The sequence below is a fragment of the Ranitomeya variabilis genome, chromosome 2 (genome assembly GCF_051348905.1).
Source record: "Ranitomeya variabilis isolate aRanVar5 chromosome 2, aRanVar5.hap1, whole genome shotgun sequence".
Taxonomy (NCBI): Eukaryota; Metazoa; Chordata; class Amphibia; order Anura; family Dendrobatidae; genus Ranitomeya; species Ranitomeya variabilis.
Window position 1 is genome coordinate 243,281,218 of NC_135233.1, and position 16,512 is coordinate 243,297,729.

The window sequence follows — 16,512 nt, forward strand, 5'->3', positions numbered from 1 at the left end:
TTCTGTCTCTCATCACAACTGATGACCACATCTAGCGATATGGTCTACTCCATTTATAGCCAGTTCAGGCGCCGCTCGCTGTGGTACATTTTTTTTTATATACTGCTATATGTCCTAGTTTTACTTTAAACATCACTCTTTTTTTCATTAACGCGAAGTATCTGATGGGAATTTCATCCAAAAACTAGAAGGTGACATTCTACAATTACAAGGAATTGCGTGGGTGTACAGTGTATGCAGAAAAGTATTGGGACAGCACTCTTAATCATTAAATTTGGAATTGCTCTTCAGTCCCATTGCCCTCTGGTGTATAACCTGTGGCCCATTGTCCCTCCGTGAATAACATTTTGGCCCCATTGACCCCCGGTGTATAACCTCCGGTCCATTGATTCTAGATGAAAAACATCTGCCACCATTGCCCCTGTTGTATAATATCCATCCCCTCGCCCCCAGTTGTATAACATGCTTCCCCTTTGCTACCAGTGTATAATATCCGGCTTCCCGCCATACCATCTAGTACTGAGGAGCAGAGGGCATAAAAGTCAACAACGCTCTGCTGACTCCATAACTGCAGAGTCCAGACCTCCTCTGGTATTAACATCAGCACAAACACAGCGCCCCCTCAGAGAGCTTCATGGCCGAGCAGCTACATGCAGCCTTACATCACCAAGCACAATGCTAAGCGTCGGATGGAATGGTGTAAAGCCGCCACCACTGGACTCTGGAGGAGACGTGTTCTGTGCAGTGATGGATCACACTTCTCTATCCGGCGTCTGATGGAGGAGTCTGGGTTTGGTGATTCCAGGAGAACTTTACCCCCGACTGCACTGTGCCGCTGTACAAATGAAGGAGGAGGGATAACGCTATGGGCTTGTTATCAGGGGGCGGTCTCAGCCCCTTCGTCCCAGTGAAGGGAAGTCTTAATTCTTCAGCACAAGACAGTATGGATAATTGTAGCCTCCAGCTTTGTGGGAACAGTTTGGAGAAGACCCTTTTCTGTCCCCCATGACTGTGCCCAGTGCACAAGCTTCATACAGACATGGAGGGAAGTTTGGTGTACGAACATGAGCGGCCGCACAGAGCCTGGACCTCAGCCCCATCTAAGAACTGAGACACCAAGTCCGACCTCCTCCCAACATCAGGGTCTGACCCCACAAATGCTCTTCTGGATGTAGGGGCAAAAATTCCGACAGACTCCTCCAAAACCTTGTAGAAATCCTTCCCAGAAGTGCGGGAGCCGTTATATCTGCAGAGGGGCGACTCTATAATAATGTCTGTGAATGTAAAATTGGAAGTTACAAAAGTTCTGCATGCTGACCTCATGATCTTGTGCCTGCTACATGACCAAGGGCATCAAAAAGTGCCAGAGGAACTGGCCTGAGAAGGATCCTTGGGAGGGTGAACCCAATTTAGTAAAAGTGGAAAAGGTGGAGGATCTTTACAAGCTCCAATGCCATCTTCACATCATGCTCTGATCATTGGTGGGAACATGGTGAAAACCTTACATGAACAAACAAGTGATAGTTCTAGTAATCCATACAGGTTTGGATACAAACTAAAAATGTGGATGTCTATTGTATTCTCAGGTGACGCCTACTATCTAGCCATCGGTGGAGCAGTCGCTCAACATAACTGGAGCCACATCAACAATGTCCTCCAGGACAAGAAGTACAAGTGCAAGCTGATTGACTGCTCTGAAGATCTGGGGATGATAAGCATTCAGGGGCCGGCCAGGTAGGTTGTAAGGACTTGATTCATTTATGGCTTCGATGTAGTCAACAACAAGTCGGTCCTTCTGGAAATCTGATCATGGAGGTTCTAGAGGTAGAATGTCCATGAAGAAGGTCTTCATTCCCATTCCCAATGGGTTCTTATCAGTCTGGTAACTTGTAACATGGCTACATGCACGTAGCTTATGTGGGAGCAGAATTTGGAGCATTCAATGGGGTCTCAGTGCTCGGTCCCCACACAGATGACCAACTCTTTGCAGTCCCTGGAAAATGATACAACCTTTTACAGATGATAGTTATCCATTAAAAAGGGACTTAGCTGTAATTTTTAAAAATGGGTAAATAAAAAAAAAAATTAAAAAATTATACTCACCTTTTCAATAATCCGCTGCTCCTCTCTGGACCATTGGGTCGGAGGATTAAAAGGGGAGAATAATTTTTTTTGCTTGTGTTTTTTTTTTTTTAAGTATCCCATTTGTTACTTTTTGAAATTTTTTTACAAAACCCCTTTAAGAAATGTTGTACTTGAATTCTATTTCTTAAGTCATTGTGCCCAAGGCAAGTGACTGCTGTGGGTCTTGTGAATCCCCCCTGCCACTTATAATGGCATAACATACCCAGCGTGCCCCTCACATCACCTGTTTGTAGGACTAGTGACCGTATGGCAGTGTCTTTGTACTGCGCCTCCTTCCTCTCCGCACGGGGCAGACAGAAATGTTCAGTGCTAAATCGTCAGAATATTTGATGTCCCATCCTTACTGTTCTGTGTGACCTGCCACGTTAGCTTAAAATCAGCAAGCTCCTTCCTTCCCGGCAGCCCCGAAGCCCAAATCTCTTTCAACTTGTATCAATCTTTAATGCGTGTGGCTTGCACATGTGTGTGCCTGTAACGAGGCGGCCTGCGACAGGGCGAGAACCAAAGATGTCACATTAAATCCTAATAACACGGATTACTGCTGCTGTCTGCTTCTAGAACTGATCTCATGCCAGTCACCTAAATTCACATGCAACATATTTAGCCCTGCGGCCCTTTAAATGACATATAACTCACAACAGGTAGGGGGAAACAGTCAGCATGCATGGTTGAATGCAGGTAAGTGGCGCTGAATAGGTTATTTTTTTAGGCTGTTTAGGAAAGCATCATACTGTCGTCAGGAGGGGTTGAGCAGATTGATATATAATTTGTGCAGAAAGATTCTGCATAATTTTTATTTTTATTTTTTATTTCAATCCCTCCTTTTTATGTTTAAGAGTCCAGTGGGCGGTCCTACTTGGTGATATAAGTCAATGGGTTTCCAGTTAATAAATTAAAACTTATAATTAATATTTCCCCAAAAAACTATATATCAATCTACTCATCTCCTGCCGCTTTATAAAATGGATTGATGCCATGTACAATGTGACAGGTTCCCTTTAATAGCACTTGAGAGATGAAGTTCCCCTTCAAAATATCTATCAAGGTTGCTGTTTTTTTCAGTTTGGGGAAAGCTGGTTTGCTCCCATTACATATTCCGTAGGTCTAGTCACAGGGGATGTATTTCTGCATAATTAGCTGGGTTAGAGGTAAGAGAATGGTGAATGAACTGGATGAATGCCATTGTGGGACTCGTTTGAGTGGCCATCTTGTTGCCTAGCTTTTATTTTTGTTGAAATGGAAATGAGTACTGACTTCTTCTTGAGCTTGTGGTGAGATTTCAGACTACCTCGGACTCCAACAGACGATGCAGTTCTGCTGGAGTCAATGATCATTGCTTCCCCCTAAAGGATGAGAGCTAAATTGCAGTCTACAATGTAAAAGATCACATGAAGTATTTTATGTTTATGAGATAATCCCTTTAATAAACCAGAGGTTAGCTCCAAGTAACCTTCTGCGTTCTGTCTTCAGTCTCTCCATTCTGCAAGACGTCCTGGATGAAGATTTGAGCAATGAAGCTTTTCCATTCTCCACGCACAAGATTGTCACAGCTGCTGGATTTAAGGTACAGACCATTTTCTTTTCAGCAGCTAAGTGGCAGTATGGGTCTCATGTAATGGTATCAGTTTGGCATCGTATAGGCCTATAATTCATTAAAGGGGTTTGGACAATCCCATTTTGCTACCATAAGATCATCATGGGTAATTCTGCTGTTGGGACCAGTAGCGATCAGTTGTGATCGTTGAAGGAACCTTGCATCAAGTGTCACTTTTTTCCTACAGTGCCACCTGTGGCTAAACAAAGCATTACACGAAGCCTATGGGCTGTATGTGCAATGAATTGATATTTTGGGTCCTCCAGAGTAGGAGACACTTAATGAAGGGTCTAAACCAGACGATTAGCGGTGTGTAGGAGCAGACGGGAACCTCATAGCCAGTTAGGTGAATACTAGTTAGCTGGTTGAGTCCTACACCCTACTTTTCGCTGCACATTGCTATTCTGGGTCTGCAGGTGCTTGGGATTGTTCAGTGACCCCTCCCCGGACCCCTAGCAGCTGTGTTTTGTTAAAAGCTTCCTTTTTGTAACCCAAATAGGCTGTGGGATCCTCCCCAGCTATATCCTTCCATCCATCTCCTTGCCTGACTGATCTAATAGTATAATGGAGAAAAGAGCTCCTGGCTGGCCCAGCACACGGCCCCGTGTGCAAAAGAGCCTCCGAAAGTACGCTTCTGACACAATCTGAAGGACGGGGGGACAAGCGAGGGGTTACGTGAGCATCATCTGCAATGCACGCCGGCTTCTATCACACATCGGGAAGGATTTCTGCGTTTTGTACTTCATTTAACTCTGCTGGTAGAAAGAAATTCTCTTAACTCCTTGTGGTGCCTCCTTCACTGGGAAAGAACAGATGAGAAGATAGAAAAGTGGGCCGCAGTAAAGCCGATTATTACACTTCCAAATCATATAGGAGACCCCCGTAATCACACAGAGGACATATTCCTCACAGTTAGCGTAGTCCGGGCATATAGCTTGTGTATGGTGTTACTGTTCCGTCTCGGTAAAGCAATTGGGGTTGAGCTGCAATGCCGGATGTTGCCAAGAGTGGCGCTCTTCTCATGCTCCTCCTTTGAATAGATCTATATGATCAATAAAAGGGGCGTAGGGTAAACTGATCCTACCCTTCAGCTTTCCATAACAGTCTGACATTGCTGGAGCCTTGAGTAGTAATTAACAGGTAGCTCCTTTACTACCCTACACCACCAGGGCACGTACCATGAACCACTACACTACTCTAGACCGCCAGGGAGTTATACCCAAAACTGTCATAGACAACCAGAGACTTTACTATTATGGCCTAAACTGTCCCACACTACCTGCGATTTTATTATTTGCCCTTAAACTGCCATAGACCACAAAGGACTTTAAAATTTGCCCCGACACTACATCATGGTACTTACTATTTACTGTCCTAGACTGTCAAAGATATAACCATGAGCCACGACACTGCTATAAACCACCAAAGACTTGACCACTTATACCCCCTACACCACCTGGGATTTTACTATTATTCCTTGCATAGCCTTAAACCATCTGGGACATTATCATTTCCTCCTGCACTGCTCTAGACTACCTGGGTCATTATTAATAGTCCCATATTGCTCTAGACCACCTGGGACATTACTATTTTGTCCTGCACTGCTCTAGACCACCTGGGTCATTATTAATAGTCCCTATATTGCTATATACCACCTGAGATATTACTAATTAGTCCTGCACTGCTCTAGACCACCTGAGTCATAATTAATATTACTTATACTTCTCTAGACCACCTGGAACATTACTATTTTTCCTGTACTGGCTTAGACCTCCTCCTAGGACATTACCAGACTGCCTACACTGCCATAGACCACCTGGGACTTTACAATTTTCTCCTGCTCTGCCCTACACCACCTTGGGCATTACTAATATTCCCCTGTTTCTATGAGGGAATAAGTGAAATTCTGGATATAGGTAAAGTGGCTGATGTGTTTATCTGGACTTTATAAAGGCATTTGATCCTGTACCACATTGCAGCCTTATACTGAAGCTACAGAAGCATGGACTGGGGGAAACTATATGCAGATGGGTAAGGAATTGGCTAAATGACAGGAAACAAAGAGTCGTCATAAATGGTACGTTCTCTAAATGGGATATAGTCAGCAGTGGGGACTGCAGGGATCTGTACTGGGAGCAGTGGGGACTGCAGGGATCTGTACTGGGAGCAGTGGGGACTGCAGGGATCTGTACTGGGAGCAGTGGGGACCGCAGGGATCTGTCCTGGGAGCAGTGGCGACCACAGGGATCTGTCCTAGGAGAAGTGGGGACTGCAGGGATCTGTACAGGGAGCATTGGTGACCACAGGGATCTCTACTGGGAGCAGTGGGGACCACAGGGATCTGTACTGGGAGCAGTGGGGCTGTACTGGGAGTAGTGGGGACCACAGGGATCTGTACTGGGAGCAGTGGGGACCACAGGGATCTGTACTGGGAGCAGTGGGGACCGCAGGGATCTGTCCTGGGAGCAGTGGGGACCACAGGGATCTGTCCTGGGAGCAGTGGGAACCACAGGGATCTGTCCTGGGAGAAGTGGGGACTGTAGGGATCTGTACTGGGAGCAGTGGGGCTGTACTGGGAGTAGTGGGGACCACAGGGATCTGTACTGGGAGCAGTGGAGACCACAGGGATCTGTCCTGGGAGCAGTGGGGACCACAGGGATCTGTACTGGGAAAAGTGGGGACCACAGGGATCTGTACTGGGAAAAGTGGGGACCACAGGGATCTGTCCTGGGAGCAGTGGGGACCACAGGAATCTGTACTGGGAGCAGTGGGGATCACAGGGATCTGTACTGGGAGTAGTGGGGACCACGGGATCTGTACTGGGAGCAGTGGGGACCACAGGGATCTGTCCTGAGAGCAGTGGGGACCACAGGGATCTGTCCTTGGAGCAGTAGGGACCACAGGGATCTGTCCTGGGAGCAGTGGGGACCACAGGGATCTGTCCTGGGAGCAGTGGGGACCACAGGGATCTGTACTGGGAGAAGTGGTGACCACAGGGATCTGTCCTGGGAGCAGTGGTGACCACAGGGATCTGTCCTGGGAGCAGTGGGGACCACAGGGATCTGTCCTGGGAGCAGTGGGGACCACAGGAATCTGTACTGGGAGCAGTGGGGATCACAGGGATCTGTACTGGGAGTAGTGGGGACCACGGGATCTGTACTGGGAGCAGTGGGGACCACAGGGATCTGTCCTGAGAGCAGTGGGGACCACAGGGATCTGTCCTTGGAGCAGTAGGGACCACAGGGATCTGTCCTGGGAGCAGTGGGGACCACAGGGATCTGTCCTGGGAGCAGTGGGGACCACAGGGATCTGTACTGGGAGAAGTAGTGACCACAGGGATCTGTCCTGGGAGCAGTGGTGACCACAGGGATCTGTCCTGGGAGCAGTGGGGACCACAGGGATCTGTACTGGGAAAAGTGGGGACCACAGGGATCTGTACTGGGAAAAGTGGGGACCACAGGGATCTGTCCTGGGAGCAGTGGGGACCACAGGAATCTGTACTGGGAGCAGTGGGGATCACAGGGATCTGTACTGGGAGCAGTGGGGACCACGGGATCTGTACTGGGAGCAGTGGGGACCACAGGGATCTGTCCTGAGAGCAGTGGGGACCACAGGGATCTGTCCTTGGAGCAGTAGGGACCACAGGGATCTGTACTGGGAAAAGTGGGGACCACAGGGTTCTGTCCTGGGAGCAGTGGGGACCACAGGGATCTGTACTGGGAGAAGTGGTGACCACAGGGATCTGTCCTGGGAGCAGTGAGGACCACATGGATCTGTACTGGGACTAGTGGGGACCACAGGGATCTGTCCTGGGAGCAGTGGGGACCACAGGCATCTGTCCTGGGAGCAGTGGGGACCACAGGGATCTGTACTGGGAAAAGTGCAGACCACAGGGTTCTGTCCTGGGAGCAGTGGGGACCACAGGGATCTGTACTGGGAGCAGTGGGGACCACAGGGATCTGTCCTGGGAGCAGTGGGGACCACAGGGATCTGTACTGGGAGCAGTGGTCTAGACCACCTGGGATATTATCATTCTTCCCTGCACTGCCCTAGATCATTTGGGACCTTACAATTTCTCTCTGCACAGCCCTAGAACACATTGGGCATTACTAATATTCCCTATGCTGCTTTAGACTACCAGGGGTTTGCTTTACAACTCTTTTCTACAGTGCCCTAGACCACCTGGGACTTTACCATTATTCCCTAATTTTCCCTTGCTCACCTGGGACACTACCATAGGCAGGATGGCACTGTATGGCGGTGCTATTTGGATGCTGTATGAAGGCGTTATTTCTGTGCTGTGTGGTGATATTATTAGGATGTTATATGACTGTGTACTATATGACGTCTCAGACTTTTGCTCTACACATTATAGTAACACCGAAATCTCTCTTGTTACTTTTCTGGTTCCTGGACCTGGTTTTAATTTCGGATTTCAATCCTTCACTGGTTTAATTAATACGAGGCGTCCAAGGAGGACCCCAAATATGATCATTAAGAGTCCAAATTTATCGAATGCGGCTGCTCCTAGATGAATGAGTCTGTGTGGAGAAGACGACAGGATCTCCATTCATTTATCTGTAAATCTCCCTGATTAAAGTCCTGTGTTACAGGGATGCCTATCATCAGACCCACGGGAACCTTTCTATCCACTCATTTATCAGCAAGCAAGCAAAAACCACAAGAGGAATCGATAGGAAACCAACTAAAAGCTCCGGCATCATACTCAGCTTTATCAACCAAAGCAGTCAAATAATGGAGCCTCATGGGGACTGCGCTCTTGGCCTCCCATATTGGGCCAGTAGGGAATATTATAGGGCTCCATCCTGCAGCCATAGGGAAGTAGACGGCCTGTATTCTGCCCTGGATGGGGGGCTGGCGGTGAACGTTGGAGACAAGTCTCGATCACTGACCTCCTGACATTGTGCGCGTTCAGTTTCTCAGAAGTAGCGCTGTGCACGGCCGCATACATAGAGCATGCATAGGGGACGTGACGAGTTAAGTCCAGAGTTGCATTAGCTTCTGCACTACGGTAAAGCACTTTAGCTCCAGGCTGCCCCTTTGGTAAAACCAATCCTCCGCTCTGATGGAATCCGCTCTACACGTTCTCCTTATTAACTCTTCCTGTCTCCATCCAGGTACGTGCCATCCGGCTGTCCTTTGTAGGAGAGATGGGTTGGGAACTGCATATGCCCAGGGAGGCCTGTGTGCCCGTGTATCGAGCAGTCATGGAAGCTGGAGCCAAGCACGGAATTGGCAACGCTGGGTACAGGGCGATCGACTCTCTCAGCATCGAAAAAGGTAAGACTCACCAAAGGTTGGTGCGACGGGTCACAGTACCACCATCCAAAGTGGAGTAAAATCAGGAAGTTTTGCAATTTTAATAAATGGAAACCATCCGCAAGTATGATAGCTGGTGCTTCAGTTTGAACGTCCTCATCTAGCCTTTTTATTGCATCATTATATAATGCTCACTAACACATATATACCAGAGTATCGTATTGATTCAATTGGGGATGCAGCTAAAATTCTGAAAAGCTTTTGGCCCTTGATCGGTGTCACATATGACACATGGCAGGTGGGTTCTTTAACAGGTTTTACATTGGGGCCCAGGAGCTTTAAGGTCCGGCTCTGGATCATTTCATACCGAACACTCAGCCCCCTCAGGAAATCTTTATGCATTTAAAGTCTACAAGATCCGTCATCAGCAACTTACTGACTGTTTCTGCAGCGACATGAGATTTATTTTTTACTCTCCCCTCTGCTTACTAAAGAAGGAGACACATTTAATGACTAAAGGGTGTAGTTATAGACTCAGGTGCCACATGAGCAGGCAGGGCCCATTTACAGATTTTACATTGGGGCCCAGGAGCTTCAAGAATCCCTTCACACTCAGCAGGAAATGCTCTCGCATTTAGTCTCTACAAGATCCATTATCAGCAACTTGCTGACGATAGATCTGTCATCTGCACCTTGCTGAAGGTTTCCGTTCCTTTGGCCCAGGAGATACAAGGGCCTTGCCCTTTAAATATGTATTTGGGTAGCATAGATGAAACAAGGGCACCGGATCCAATCTTCTTGGTTGATGTCACATTGTCTGCGAGGAAACCTTCACCTAGAAATTGAATTACGTGATCCCCGCCGCTTCCTGACTGCGATTTTGAAGTTCACATAAAACATGTATGAATTTTAGGGAAGAAAAGACACGAAGAATGGAAGACGGAAAGTAACGTTTCATTTCCTTAGACTTTCACTAAGTGAATTGAATGTCGTGGTCTCATTAGAAATGAAAAGATATTGACATGTGCAAATGGAGACAAATTGCCGCCTCTCACAACAAATGTCTCAGGATGATTAAGAGGTTTTTTTTTATCCTGTGAGGAGAAGCTGAAGGAATCTTCAATTTCTGTAATAAGAAAAATGAGACGTGAACGGAGCGGTGACACTTTTATGTGAGATCACACGGGAGACTTTTTGCTGTCGTTTAACAGATGTGTAGATTTAACGATGATCCCTGAGTGGCTCCTGTGTCACGCCGAGACGATCATTAGCGGGAGTCACAGATGACTAAATAACTGGAGGACTCGCCAGCCGGAAGAAGAACATGAAAGGAAAGGAAAACCATGACTGTGGGTGTTAATGGAAAAATTAAGGACAATTAGCTTTAAATAGTCATAATGGTGTTAATGGTCCCAACATCTGTCCGTGGTGCTGATTAATTACAGCTGAAGTTGATTTACTGTAGATCCTGGCCGCCATGTTGATTTATAATTGGGAGTGGATCAAAGTGTATCTGACCATAGAGCCGGCTTTCCTGTAATAGGGCAGAGATTCACTCAGCTGCCTAGTCCTTAATCTAAATACCCTGACTAGTCCTTTATCTAACGACCCAGACTAGTCGTTAATCTAAGTTCCCAGACTAGTCTTTAATCTAACTACCCAGTCTAGTCCTTAATCTAACTACCCAGACTAGTCCTTTATCAAACTACCCAGACTAGTCCTTTATCAAACTACCCAGACTAGTCCTTTATCTAACTACCCAGACTAGTCCTTTATCAAACTACCCAGACTAGGGCAGATACCCGGCACCGGGGACAAGAGAATTGATGGGGAAATAAAATATGGTGGGCCTGTGTCAGTTGTAGGGATCCCGCGTCTGATGTGGGAGTCCACACCTGTGGCAGTTGTCCCGCGTCTGTTGCAGGGATCCTATGTAAGCAGTTGACCAGATGCAACGCACAGGCGAGCACAAGATGGGAACAGTCAATAAAACTATTGCTTCCAGTAGGTCGGGAATCTATGGAACAGTGAACAGCACAAACACAAGTGGGTTACACAATTCAAAACCTACAATAAGTCTTACAGTTCAATCGGAATAATCAGAGAAGTATCTTAAAGGATTATACTGGTGTCTCTTCGTCAGGGGTGGTGCACCCGTTCCTGGGAGAGCTGCTACGGTAACTCCTCTTGACACAATGGCCCTAGCAGGGGTCACCAGGTATTCCCTCTAGGCCGCAAGTCCTCCTAATGAAGTCCGGAACGCTGAGCCTTCTTCGTCCCAGCTGGTCCCACCCCAACTCTTGTCCTTGCTCAGACTGACCTCTGTGCCGTATGTTGGTGTAGGGAGTGACAACCCCTCACACTCGTGTTTCCTTTCTATCACTGCAGGCGACCTCCCCCGGTCGATGACTCGTCTTGGATCTTCAGTGCTTGACTGATGGCGGGTGTCTCCTGGGCCTAGGGAAAAAGGGCTGGGCTCTGGTTACTGTCGTCTGGCCTGTGGACTTTCACCTGCTCAGTCTGGGCTCTGGATCTTGACTGGTGTAGATCTGGTTCTTGGGTCTTGACTAGTGTAGTCAGATCTCACTGGACTCTGTCTGACAGCGGCCAGCACCCTGCTGGCGCACACTCTCCACTGAGGCATGTCACACTGGTTTCAGCGTAGTCTCTGTCCTACGTCCACACCGCTCTTTTCCTTGGTGCCAAATACCTCTGCATTTGTCTCTCGGGACCTTTCACATTCGGGAACTTCTTCATCCTAGGCACCTGACGATATCCCACACTTGAACTCTTTCCCCCTGCAACTCTTTTGGCGCCTGTTGGTTCTCAATAGTCCTGTTTAGCCAGTAGGTGGCAGCTTTTCCGCACTAATGACACATCATGCATCTATCGCTGGGGTCCAGTGTCTGTTTCAAGAGTCTGGTATCTGTTGCAGGTGTCCCACATCAATTGCAGGGGTCTGCCTCTGTTGCAGGGGTCTCGTGTTTGTTGCAGAGGGCCAGCGTCTGTTGCAGAGCTCTCACGTCTGTTGCATGTGTAGTAATCCTGAGCATGTTTCTCACTAGCAGATAAGCAGTGGAAAGATCTTTAAATGTGTGCTGAACCAGGTTACAGAGGGGAGATTGCCTCTGGGATTGACCCGTGCAGAGAAGACAACAGTAAAAGTACAAGTGCCGCCATCTTGGGTGACTGTAAATAACTTCACGCTGAGCAGCCCAAGAGATTCCAACATATCACTGTACTGCGATGTGTAAATACTCCTCTGTTTTCTAGGCTACCGGCACTGGCATGCAGACCTGCGCCCCGATGACACCCCTCTGGAGGCTGGCCTCGCCTTTACTTGCAAACTCAAATCCAGCATCCCATTCCTAGGACGGGAAGCTCTGGAGAAGCAGAAGACTGAGGGACTTCGTAAGCGGCTGGTGGGATTTACTATTAATGAGTGAGTGTTGTTTTTACTTTGTGGTCTCCAATTGCTTAGTTTCTCTTCTTTTCCTGATCTTGTGCAATTTCCCTCCCACAAGATTGCATTCCTCTCCTAAAATACTCTGTGCTGCTTGTGGGTTTTTCAGCATATACCGTAATCTCTTTACCTCCTTTGCCCTGCCACATGCAACTATGTCCTCAATAATGTCCACCTCCCCTTGATAAAGCGAGCATTACTGCAGCGAAACACGCATCGGGGCGGCACTTCTCAGTTCATGGGACTCCAGTACTAGGTAAGAGGATCACTTGGTTACATACCCATGGGGTTTTTTGGACGCCAGTGGGCGCAACATTTAATACTGCACATGGGAATCTGTATGGGTTGTCTCAATTTCACCAGTACCCTAAGGCTACGTTCACATTTGCGTTGTGCGGTGCAGCGTCGGCAACGCAACGCACAACGCAAATGTAAACGCATGCACAATGCAGCGTTTTGTGACGCATGCGTCCACTTTTGCATGGTTTTTGGCGCAGAAAAAACTGCATCATGCAGCGTCCTCTGTGCCCTGACGCATGCACCACAGTGACGCATGCGTCACAAAACGCAAGTGCAACGCATGTCCATGCGCCCCCATGTTAAATATAGGGGCGCATGACGCATGCGTTGCCGCGGCTGCGCCTGACGCAACGCTAATGTGAACGTAGCCTAAGCCAGATACTGTGAAGTAGCTAGACTGGGCTTAATTTATTACTGGACTAAAATATATGGGTGATATGGGTCTGGGGTTATGAGGTGGCGGGTCCTCTTTACCATAATACTTATGTTTTATTGTCAAAAAATGGTACTGGATGCCATTGCATGGTGCCCTTATCTTGTATTTAAATGTATTTTCTATTGATTTTACTGTTTACAATAAATTTTTCATACCATTTTTAAACACTCCTTGTGTTCTCCTATGTGTAATATGTCCTCAGTAATACAGATATATTAGTTCACAAGGTACGACCACACACAGAAACAATGGTTCTTTTCCTTTCACCTTAAAGGGAACCTGTCACCCCGTTTTTTCCGTATGAGATAAAAATACCGTTAAATAGGGCCTGAGCTGAGCATTATAATAGTGTAGTTTGTGTACCCTAATTCCCCACCTATGCTGCCGAAATACGTTACCGAAGTAGTCGTTTTCGCCTGTCAATCAGGCTGGTCAGGTCAGATGGGTGTGGTGTCCTCCCCCAGATCTTGCGTAGTTTTCCGTTGGTGGCGTAGTGGTGTGCGCATGTCCAAGTCCCGAATCCTCTGCCAGGGGTGTAAAAACAACAGCGATGTCCGTTATTCCATTGGTGGTCGGTGGGCGCGGCCATCTTGCTTTGGCCGCAGAAGCGGCGCTCTGCTGGCCGCGGCTTCAGGAAAATGGCCGCGGGCATCCGCGCGTGCGCAGATGACTATCGCGGCGGCCATTTTCGTGAAGCAGAATTCGCATCTCAGCTTCACGAAAATGGCCGCCGCGATAGCCATCTGCGCACGCGCGGATGCCCGCGGCCATTTTCCTGAAGCCGCGGCCAGCAGAGCGCCGCTTCTGCGGCCAAAGCAAGATGGCCGCGCCCACCGACCACCAATGGAATAACGGACATCGCTGTTGTTTTTACACCCCTGGCAGAGGATTCGGGACTTGGACATGCGCACACCACTACGCCACCAACGGAAAACTACGCAAGATCTGGGGGAGGACACCACACCCATCTGACCTGACCAGCCTGATTGACAGGCGAAAACGACTACTTCGGTAACGTATTTCGGCAGCATAGGTGGGGAATTAGGGTACACAAACTACACTATTGTAATGCTCAGCTCAGGCCCTATTTAACGGTATTTTTATCTCATACCGAAAAAACGGGGTGACAGGTTCCCTTTAATTATCTGTCAACAGAGAGATCAATAAAAGAATGCAATTTTTAATAGGATTTTTTTGGCTGCTTAGGTTTGGTATTACATAAGACGGGAATGTGGAGAACCACATAGAAGACGACCAAACTGGGTGCTAATACAAAAACATCTTTATTAATAATCAACATTAACAAGTTTTAAAAAAGCCTAATTAGGCTCAAGACAAAAGACAGAACAAGGTGCAGTAATGGTGGCAATTAACCCATCCAGTCGCCACTATGCCTGGAAAACGTGCGGACCAGTAACCTAAGGCTACCCTCTCCAGAAATGCATGGAACCTATATCACATATGTCACTCCCCCATGGTCCTCTAAGACCGTACGACTCGCCATGTAAATGCCCGGAAAAAACCAGGACTAGTCGCCGCAACTGCGGCCGGGAGTTTACCTGTAGACGGGGGGATGTTTGGAAGGAAGCCCGGACCGGTCCCACACGAGCACCCGACGCGCGTTTCGGAACGCGCGTCGGGTGCTCGTGTGGGACCGGTCCGGGCTTCCTTCCAAACATCCCCCCGTCTACAGGTAAACTCCCGGCCGCAGTTGCGGCGACTAGTCCTGGTTTTTTCCGGGCATTTACATGGCGAGTCGTACGGTCTTAGAGGACCATGGGGGAGTGACATATGTGATATAGGTTCCATGCATTTCTGGAGAGGGTAGCCTTAGGTTACTGGTCCGCACGTTTTCCAGGCATAGTGGCGACTGGATGGGTTAATTGCCACCATTACTGCACCTTGTTCTGTCTTTTGTCTTGAGCCTAATTAGGCTTTTTTAAAACTTGTTAATGTTGATTATTAATAAAGATGTTTTTGTATTAGCACCCAGTTTGGTCGTCTTCTATGTGGTTCTCCACATTCCCGTCTTATGTAATGCTATACGACTGGGTTTATATATATCCATTATAGGGCAATATTAATGTTTATGTAGATTTCGGTAATGTTGCCATTTAATACCTTTATCTCTCTATTAGGTTTGGTATTGCAGTTTAGCCCCATTCAAATGAATAGGACCAAACTGCAATACCACAACCAACCTGTGGACAGGTGTGGCGCTATTTCTGGTAAAAAAACCAACAACATTTTTCTTTAAATTTATTCACACAATTTCTTATCTTTTTTCTGTGTTTTCTTGACTTATCCAGGAAGGTCCCTCTTTTTGGTCTAGAAGCCATTTGGAGGAATGGTATCGCAATCGGTCACATCAGAAGGGCCGACTTTGGATTTGCAATTAATAAAACCATTGCGTACGGTTACATCAGAAATCCTGATGGAGGTCCGGTGAGTATAAGTTAATTTAGTAAAATTTTTGACCAAACAGAAATCGTTTTTAGAAATTCCAGAGTAATTTAGACCAATGAGGGGAGACATAATTGAAACAAAATGTGATCATGCTGCAGGTAGATGTCACATTTCACACGAGAGCTTTCCTACAATAGAAGAAGACTTCTTGGGTAAGGGTGGCTTAGCACTGGCTTCACCCATCCTCTTTGCTATTGGCTGCCAAACAAGCCCCTCCCCTGAGGAACTACATTGGTTATAAACAAGGGGATAGGAAATTGGCCAAAGGTGAATGCACAAAGAAAGGAAACTCTAGACCCTTTTTGTCCTGGGTAGCAAAACCTGAAACTATAATTGGGGGTCCATTTTAATTTGCTGCGGAGCCCAAATTGATATTTAAGTCATTTTTTTAATATAGCATGGAAAGTTCTATTAAATGTACAATAAGTTTCCCTCATCCATTCATCATCGGATCTGGTGGGGTTAAAGCTTAGATTAAGAGACACTTAAGGAACAATTTTGTGAATCACCATGAATTCTTCTGCACTGACTGTGAATGCGTATTTTTCTCTGTACATGACGTTAGCAGTTGTCTATTTTTGGCAAAAAAAAGCAATGCTATTGGCCATATACTAAAGCCACTCATTAAATCATTTATTTTTGGCCCATTGTCGGGGGCAGATATAATGATTGCCAACAAAAAGGAGACTTGTGGGCATCTGAATTTCATTTGTCAGTCCCCAGAGAGGTGCCTTTATCCCTAGAGTAAAAATAATCTGTAATTTGAGTTATTTTCCTACCACCTCCTATAACACTTTAATGGTGTTTATTAAGCTGTGTGTCTTGAAA

The 16,512-nt window shown here is 47.1% G+C and overlaps 1 protein-coding gene across 8 annotated transcripts in view; it reads left to right on the plus strand.

Moving 5' to 3' along the window:
- SARDH (sarcosine dehydrogenase) overlaps window positions 1-16,512 on the plus strand; it is a 63,969-nt gene that overhangs the window by 42,787 nt on the left and 4,670 nt on the right. For 4 of the 8 annotated variants that reach the window (XM_077284320.1, XM_077284318.1, XM_077284319.1 and 1 more), the window contains exons 16-21: window positions 1,587-1,734; window positions 3,616-3,709; window positions 8,878-9,040; window positions 12,293-12,461; window positions 12,673-12,738; window positions 15,528-15,663. In XM_077284320.1, the coding sequence (XP_077140435.1) occupies window positions 1,587-1,734; window positions 3,616-3,709; window positions 8,878-9,040; window positions 12,293-12,461; window positions 12,673-12,738; window positions 15,528-15,663 (776 nt within the window). The remainder of the gene's footprint in view (window positions 1-1,586; window positions 1,735-3,615; window positions 3,710-8,877; window positions 9,041-12,292; window positions 12,462-12,672; window positions 12,739-15,527; window positions 15,664-16,512) is intronic. The other 4 variants (XM_077284324.1, XM_077284322.1, XM_077284323.1 and 1 more) reach the window with 1 other exon arrangement.